The following is a 9,077-nucleotide window of genomic DNA, read 5'->3' as shown; positions in this document are numbered from 1 at the left end:
GCTCTTTCCCACACTTGATCTTGAAAATATTCCAGAGAGTTTCCAAGCAATTTTACCACCCTCCTGAAGCCAGCATAAGCAGACATTGCAGCATCTTTTGCTTGGACACTTTAGTGAACAGAAGCTTTCTTTGGACTCCTTCTTGTACTTAACCTCCCACATTCTCTACTCCTAATTTGAGGCCTGATATGTCAGAATAAGCATGCCTGCTCCTTAAAAAAAAAAAGGGATGAAAGTGCATCTCCTTCCCATCAAAACTGATCCCACTAATAAGATTCCATTCCTGAAACCCTATAGCATGCTCCACCAGCTCATGCTAAAGGATAATCTTGTCACCTGCTGGAGGCAGCAGTCAGCTCTTGAAAAACGGAACAAAATCTAGAACACATGCATTGTCTCAATTTGCTTGCATGGAGCAGTCACGCTCAGCTTGTTGGAATGACAAACTGAAGAGAGGTTTAACATGCCAAAACAAAGATTTTTCAGAGAGTCTCCTCTTTCATACTGTTTAAAAATCATATCTATTTTAGGTCCCTGGTATTGTGGCGGTTGTTTTGCCCAAGCATCTCATCTGCACCAAACTAATTCTGTTTAACAAGTTGTAACAGATAGAGCAGGCATCTTGCCAGCCACAGCTGAAATCTAAACACAGACATTTTGGAAAAAGGACCTAAGGAAAACACTCAGAACACAAGTACCATTACAGGTGCACATTGTAATAAATTACGATTTGCTGTTTGGGAAAGAATTTGCATTTTAGCATTTAGCGTAGTTCTTAAACTTTTTCCCAGTAGAGCACGTTGAGGTTTTGTTTGGGATTTTTTTTTTTTTTTAAACTAACCTACTTTCACTCTGGATACTTTCACTCCTTTAAGAGGTGTGCTCTATTTCATTCTAAATTATTTCATGCCTCAAGGCAATGCTAAGGATTTGAATAACAAATAAAAGCACCGGTGATCAAACTGAATCACATTCTCAGTACTTTAGCCTCATTATGTCCGTAGTTTAAAAAAAAAAGTGGTATTTTTTACACTACCACCCACACATCTTTCTAAAAAGAGAGAAAGTGATCGAACGAGATATGCATGACTGTTTACAAAACTTTCTGAGGTAGCATTTGAAAATGTAGTTTGTTAGAAATGTCTTCGGTTTATAAAGACAAAATTTCACATACAAGCACAGAAATTTAAGTGAAATGCTGGCTGCCCCTACTGAACTTTGACAGCCAGAGAGCTCGACACTGCTTTCAGCTATCTACTATGAGTGTTTGTTCGGGCTTTCAGCCCTGCTACTATGAGCACAGCAGTGTCAGTCATTCCCAAGAAGAAATTAATGCTGATCACCGTAAAACACATTTAACTAGGACATACACATCTTTCTTTCCATACTTTGTGTTTTGGTTTAAATGACTATGAGGTAGGATACACATTGCTTAATGATATATACCTTTTGGTGGGCCGCAGGTTGCTTAGAATCTTACTTACAAGCTTGTATTTTGTTTCCCTAGACCTACAACTCTCTGAAATTCAACTGAAGGTCATGAGTTTTTCCAGGAACATAACTAAGGAACAACCATGGGTTACTTCATGATTTAATGGGAATTACAAGACAAAGCAAGGCTATGCTAAATAGCGCTAAGCAAGCTTATGCTTAGTATATTAATCTAATAATTCAATCAAGTTGCAAACAAGTTAATTGTGTCAAGATATTTTTTATCTGTGGTAGTAATCTTTCATGCCTTACTCGTATGTGGAGTTACCTCAAGTTGATTGGAGAAAAACAGCAGAAAAGCCAGAAATCCTTTAAATAGTTTGTTTACCAACAAGAAAGCACAACAGAGACAGAAAAGAAACAGTCATCTTTACCACAAGCCTGCACAGAAAACTGCATAGCATCTTTTGATTGAATCACAATAAATAACATAAGAAATAACTACAAGCCAGACTAAACAAACAAACAGTATGAGGAAGACTAGAGGGCTGCCACCCTGAAATGGTGTTCCAGGATTTCAATGCAGGATTGATCTTTTTGATTAGGAATGGCAGTGTACAACTACACTGTTCTTTTGCCTTTGGTAAAGCAATTAATGCAAGCAGAATGTTACCTTTACAGCCGCTGTAACTGCAGCAGTTGCTGCCAAATTCAACCCTTGCCTTCCAAAATTCACCATGGTCTCATAGCCTCTTTCTTTGGCTTGCACAATGTACTCATCAATCTCCTGAAAGCAAAACATACTTAAATTTTAGAGAGCTGTGCGTAAGAGAGTGACATTACCCCACAATATTATTTTTCCATCAATAAAGGAAGACAGAAGAAATCTTTAAGAAAATATTTACTGGGACAATTACTCTTGCCTTTGTATACTGATGTTTATTCACATATACACTCTCATTTAAAAAAGGATTATGTCTGATCAAACAGGAAGATAAACTTCTGTCCAGCTCAGAAATGTTGCAGCTACATAGCAAGTTCCTTACAGAAAGTAAGCTTAACTTGTCAGAAAACAGTTCAAGAAATAACATGCTTAAGGTGAAATCAGAGAGCTCCTTAGAAAGGTAGCATCAGCTCACAAGAACTGCTGAAGCCAGAGCTTTGACCGAAGTACCAAGGACAATACAGTCCTGACATTTATCCCCAGCTGTGGTTAATGCCTGGACTTGGCGATAAAGGCTTACAGGCAGTTCACAACAGCTAGCAGACCCTGGGGAAAAATCTCTTTAGCTTATGAAGTTGCAAATGGTTTATAGTTCAACCTTCAGGAGGTCAAGATGACCTTACTGTTCATATCAGTGGCAATCACGTCAGCTGCCTGCTTTGCCTAATAAAAGGCCAAGCCCAGCACTGACCTTCATGAATGCTGTTTTCTGTACTGTGGGGTTTTTCAGTGGTAGTCTTCACACCTTTGCTAATCGCTCTTTCCACACAGGATACTGAAAGAGAGCTAGGCAAACCTGTGGCTATGTCACACTTCAGCTAAAGCTAAATATCCTTTAGTACCTTTTCTGTTTGGGTACTTTCTGTTGCAGATTCCTCTTCCCTTAAACCTCAGTAGAAAGTCTCTCCTCTTATCCTGTCAGTTTGCACACCAGAAAAGCCATCACTGTCATTCGTCCAGAGACGTTTTATTATTAGTTATGCTAGGAATAGTGGTAACACAAAGAGCTGTTGCTAAAACTGCATACATGCTTCTGCACAGAGAGTACTGCACATGTTCTTCCAGTAGAAAGTTAAACTGCATCACTTCCACTCAACTGGGCTCCCCAAAGTGCACTGAGTAGACTGGAGAACACCATGCTATCTCATGTCGACAGAAAGTAGTATATTGTCTGCCCACGTAAGTTAAACAGAAGCATATGTATGGACAGTGATATGCACTTGTCTCTGCTAGCCCAAATTCGTGCTGCCTGGCACACCAGTAAGACACTGATCTGTTTTTATTTTGTATCTAGCAACAGCTGGGGTTTCAGCATATGGCATTTCCATATTAGGCATTAAAAATATGAAAAGTTAACTCTTACCCTTTCTTTAGAAGAAAGAAGAGGGTGGAGAAGTTTTCTGTAGATTAAACTTGCCCCTCTAGTATATGGGGAAAGGAGCCAAATCACAAAAGCGATCTTCAGTTCATAGTACAGCGGAAACCTACAGACAAGTGAAAGGTTGCATGAAATCAACTCAGCAGTGGCCAAATGCACAGTAATTAATCACCATCTCTTCAAAAGCACAGTTACATAATAGCATATAGCATTCTTCACATACAAGTTATATTAGACAAAAATTAAATACACGGGTCTATAACTCATTTAATTTTTTTAATTGACTGTACTGTCATTTAAGAAATGGGTATGGTTAATATTATTTGCTTTGCATTACACAGTCCTGCACAGAGAAAATACAGTCCACCCTTTTAAGAATTCCATTCCCCTGTTCGGTTTCTACAGCAGAGGTGGAAGTTTTATAGTCCCTTCTTTGAGGGGCAGTGTACAGCAAGCTTGAAAACAGCTGCTACCCTTTACACGCACTGACATATTTTCCTGGAAAAAAAAAACAAAGGGGGGCTATTAACAAGCACAACTTTATTATAAAAATGGCATCATTACAAATCAAAGAATCCCAGAAACAAACACAGTTTCATCCAGAGTGCATAAAAAGTGGGCTCTTACCAAGAGACTGTTAGGTCAGTTATTGTTTCAGTAACTGTATAAAGAGCAAACACAATCCAATACATCATCCAGCGAACCTGAAAGTTAAAACACCATCTTCAGTAGGAATTTTGATTTCACCTTCACACAGGATACACTACACACTGTACAGTGAGTTCAGAGCTTTCCAAGCAAGGCATTCAACAGTATCTCAGGCTGCATCAACCGGGTTTCAAGGAAAATTATATGGGGTTTTCTGTTCCTAAATGGTGGGAGCTGCCACAAACAATTGAAATGGCTGGGTCACCAGGGTCACAACCTCACCTAGGCCTCTCCAAAGCTTTAGTGGTAAGAAAAAAAAACACTGCAAGGAATCAGCAGAGTATTCTAAGTATGAAGTGCAATTCTCCCTATAGTACTAAAGAATATTTCACTCTTTCACACTCATATGTTTATACATATGGATGACAGAAGTCAGCATTAGTAAGTCATTTCACAATAGACATTATTAAGCTATACTTCACAGTTAAGTTGTACATGTGTGCTTAGCATTATGGCATTCACACCAGGGTAAGGCAGGGAAAAAGCATTTTCATGGAAATTTAAATCTATTCATATGCCAGGAACCACAAAATTCTTAACGCTTCAGGGGGTTACATCTAGACAGAGTTTTTTGTTTAAGATCTACTCTACACGTCATTGTTTTGAAATCAGACAATGCTCTTAAAATACAGGTTTAGTTCTGTTTTCTAACAGTTAACTAAATCCCTCATTTTTCTTGTACGTTTGTTCAAATTTGGTTATCTAAACTGATTCCATCTTTTAGAATAAATATTATAGAAGTAGTTCCATGTATTTGTCTTTTCTAAAGTACCAGTGGCCAAATACAATATATTCCCAAAATGGGTCAGCGCAAACCACCACTGGTTATTCACACTAACTGAACACACATGTGTTCTTTAAATTCCAACACTATCTGTGCTAGTAAAAAAACCAAACAATTTAAAAAAAGAAAAGGGAAGAAAAGCATCACCCACCACCAGTTGCGGTAACCTCATTTCATTTGCCATATACAGGCTAGAACTCTTCTGGAATTACCCACAAAGCATCGAACACTACATCTGTAGACACTAGTTCAAGTCCTAAATCCAAACGAAGGAATACATATACTGTCCTGCAGAGTCTTCACTTGTAAAGCAATCTGTTTTTTGGAGTGGACTTAAAGAAATACCAAAAACCTAATGCTACACTGCTGCCTGTTTCAGAGCTGTACATTAAGCTTTAAAACCCGTTCCTTTGTCACGATTTGAGTCCTGTTCCTCTTAAACGCTTTTCTGCATTTCAATTTGAAAAGAAACTCAGTCATGTGATGACTTCAGTCTCTCAGAGGATTTAGATATTTCAGGCTTGAATAAACTAAGACAAACGTACACAACAGCTGAAGTCATCTTTGACAGGCCATGTGACATTTAGGTGGTGACCCTTCCATGAACCAGTCGACATCTGAATAAAAGTAAAATTAACATACACCCTTGCCCTATCAACCTAAGCATGACGCAATGCAATTTTTAAGATGCCATGCAAGACTTCCTCCCCACCCCCAATATATTTTATTCAGGCTATTCTTTAATCAACATCTATTTATCCAATTAGGAACAACAGCAGAAATGGAGTTTCTCCTGGGCTGTTCAGAATAGTTAGAAATGCTCTGCAGAAGGGCACATCAGATCTGCCAGGAGTCCTGCTGAGGGCTGGGCAAAGATTCTCAAAACCACAAGTCAAATCATATTCCAGCACAAGTAATGCATTAGGTACCAAAAGCACACTTGACAAACAGACCAAATGATTTACACTGGTTTTCATACCAGGAAAAAAAAAAAAACAGAACAAAAAACCACAAACCAGAAGGTCAGATTTGACACTGCCCAGAAGACTACCATCCACTTAACTCTTAATGATGAAGTTACAGAAGTTTTGATTGAGTTTTGCTTTTTATTTTAAAGGGGTGACTACGGATTTGTTTTGTTGAGATTCTTTTCTACCATCCAAGTGTTAAGCTCATCTTTGTTGGCTTTGGCTGAAGCAGTCCTTTGGAGTCAGGATTTTGAAGCCAGGATACTGGTCGTTAAGACTTCGAATCTACATTTCATATGCTTATTACAAGCACTTCGGTGTAACACCCTGAAGAAACTCCTCAAAGATCTTAGTCAACTCCATTAAACCAGTGTAATTACAAGAAAAATAAATCTCCTCAAAGATACAGATCTTAATTTCTAGAACCAAAGTCCGTAAGGCTTTTAAATTACCAAAACCAGCTGCAATGCTTTTTTCTTCCCCGGAAATAATCTTTGTACAATTTGCTGCATCATAACCTACACAGCAAGTCAAGATGTCTGTACTTTTTGTTTGGTTGTTTTGTTTTACTGGTGGAAGCAGTGGCTAAGTAAAAAATCTCACTGTTGCAAAGCTCTTGCAATCCAGCAAACAAAAAACAGATGGCTCCTGAGCCACAGGTAACCCTACAAAGGAAGATATGCTTGGGCTGTAACATGACTGGCAGCAGAGCTGTGCCATTTGGAAGGCTGCAGTTAAACCACCCTCTCTGTGAAAGACGATGACCCAGCTGGGAAGATGAAAGCTGCGGATCACCCCTAAGATCTATCTGGACACTCAGCCCCACCAGCAATGGAGTGGTAATTCACTGATCAACCATTCCCTGCCCATGAAAAAGTCACTGCAATGGGTCTCATTCAGCCCCGTGAACAACTGTACGCAACTGCAAGTTCAAGGACTGCTCAAAGACCGCAAGTGACCGAAGAGCAGTGTTTTCACACTGAATGGAAATACACAGTTGGAAACCCATTGTTCCAGGCCCTGCTAAAGATTTTGTGTCAATGACAGGCATCTCTCAAAGGCAGACAGCTAAGTCCCAGCTAACTGGACAATTGAGATGAGAGTCAAAATCCAGCATTCTACAAACAAGACTTTTCTTCTTCTAGAAAACATATTGCAAGGGGCGATGGTAATCTCTTAAATTAAAGTGACTTCATGCATTAGAGTTTGAAACTGCTATCCTCTCCTTAGCCTGTGGATCTCTTTTGAGGGAGCAGGGAGGAAAAGCAGATTATAAATTCTTTGCGTTATATACTTTCCTGACAGGGTAAAGTAAGCATGAGAGAGAGGAAATTCTTCTCTTGTTTTTGAAGAATTTTTTTCCCCAGAAGCTTAGCTCTGGCTGGCATTAGCTCTACGTGCACAAATAAGCTCTAATCAGCTTGTACAAAGAAAGCAGAAGTATGAATATGATGTCTACTTTGGAGCCTTGATGGAGTGATCAGACTACATGGAAAACATAGATGGGGAGGAACAACAGCTACTGCATTCCATTTCCACAACCACGTACAAAGGGGAGTCCAGAGAGCATCATTACGTCACAGCTATGGCTGCTGAGTTCAAGCACCTGACGGCACTGACTCCATCCTGAGTCAGGCAGACAAGTTAAGAACAAGGTTCAAGAGAGAATATAGGTTAGTTGCTGAAACCAAGTTAGGCTGCCTCTTAAAACGGGGAAGTAACTCAGCGACCAAAGCTCACTGTGACTGCGTCTGGGTAACATTCTTGTGGGAATCATCACTGCTCACACTGAAAAGTAACTTATTTATCAGATTAATTCTAAACTGCAGTAATCGTGCTTTTCTCTATCTTACTCTTCTGCCTGTTCCGCTTCTTTCCTCCACGTTGTCTTAACCAAATCTTTTCCTTCCCTGGTTACATTTTTTCTCCTCTTTGAGGAATGACAGATTAACCAGAGCTCCTACCCTTTTACCAGGTGGATTTTGAATCCCCTATAGAACTCCATACGATGACAATTAAACTGCTGCTACTGTTCAAGTGGTCACAGCGAATCAATTTGTCATTGCTTATACTATAGGGGTTGGCAGAATTAGGCAACCTTTTTGTCTACCCCCTGCCCAAAAGTGCATTATTTTGGGTACTTCACAGAAATGCAGCCAGCACTTTAAGGTTTATGTTTAAAAATCTTCCTAAAAATAACCATATACAGCATAGCGTGTTGGACACACTTCAGCGAAGTCTGTGAAAAGACTGAGAAACCTTAACATCAGCTTTCCAAACACAATCACAGGATTACCGCTAGATTCACACAAGTGTTGGGTCTAATACTAAGATAGTCAAATCAAGCTTTTGTATGATTTATTGTACTGCATAACAAAAATTTCACAGTTGTATATCAGCAGAGACATTTAATTAAGCAATTAAAACGAATGTGACTTACATATTCTTTTACATTCTTTGTCTTCACAGCTTTGTATGAGTAATACGCAGGATACAGCATCCCAAACACCAATCTATTGGAAAATAAGAAGAGCTTTCACAATCTGTTATACCGTACATGACAAAACAGTGATGATACATCATTAGAGCAATGCAGCCAACTTAATAAAAAAATCCTCGATCTCTAGCTCAGAAAAAAGAAAAAAAATCACAATGTCATAGGTTGCTTGGAGCAGGTTTAACAATACACAAAACCAGAGCAAAGTGAACAGAAAAGGCTGCGTGGCCTGAAGACACCACAGTTTCCTAAGACTGCCTCTAACAGATATGTCAAACTAGCAGCTCTTCTGGTTCAGCTACGAGTACAACCAGTCCTGCAGGCTGTCGGTACCAAATGACTGTTTCCGCATTGGCGGTGCTGTCACACTGAAAGAGCCTCTAACAACTACCTATTGGTAATCACATTCATCTGCTTTTAGTAGATTACCAGAAGACCCTTCAGAAGCAACTTTAAGACAACAAGGTGAGTTACATAGAACTCTGCAACAGCAACACGTGGAAATGGAGGCAAGTGAGAATTGATCCAGTTCTGCTCAGACAGCCAATTTCTACTAAGGAAGGTGCACAGCAAGGTGAGGTGGTGGC

At 39.4% G+C, this 9,077-nt stretch overlaps 1 protein-coding gene across 1 annotated transcript in view; it reads right to left on the bottom strand.

Annotated features, from left to right (window-relative positions):
- The window catches only part of REEP3 (receptor accessory protein 3), a gene marked incomplete at its 3' end in the record, with an annotated part of 13,255 nt that extends 4,750 nt beyond the window's left edge, over positions 1-8,505 (bottom strand). The window contains exons 1-4 of the mRNA XM_010136356.1: positions 8,434-8,505; positions 4,161-4,237; positions 3,519-3,639; positions 2,105-2,218 (exon numbers count right to left, since the gene is read on the bottom strand). Of these exons, the coding sequence (XP_010134658.1) occupies positions 2,105-2,218; positions 3,519-3,639; positions 4,161-4,237; positions 8,434-8,493 (372 nt within the window). The remainder of the gene's footprint in view (positions 1-2,104; positions 2,219-3,518; positions 3,640-4,160; positions 4,238-8,433) is intronic.
- Between the last annotated feature and the right edge of the window lie 572 nt (positions 8,506-9,077).

The sequence above is a fragment of the Buceros rhinoceros genome, unplaced genomic scaffold (assembly GCF_000710305.1).
Source record: "Buceros rhinoceros silvestris isolate BGI_N320 unplaced genomic scaffold, ASM71030v1 scaffold12825, whole genome shotgun sequence".
Lineage (NCBI taxonomy): Eukaryota > Metazoa > Chordata > Aves > Bucerotiformes > Bucerotidae > Buceros > Buceros rhinoceros.
The sequence above is the reverse complement of the archived record's forward strand: the minus strand, read 5'-3'. Positions and strand labels throughout refer to the sequence as shown.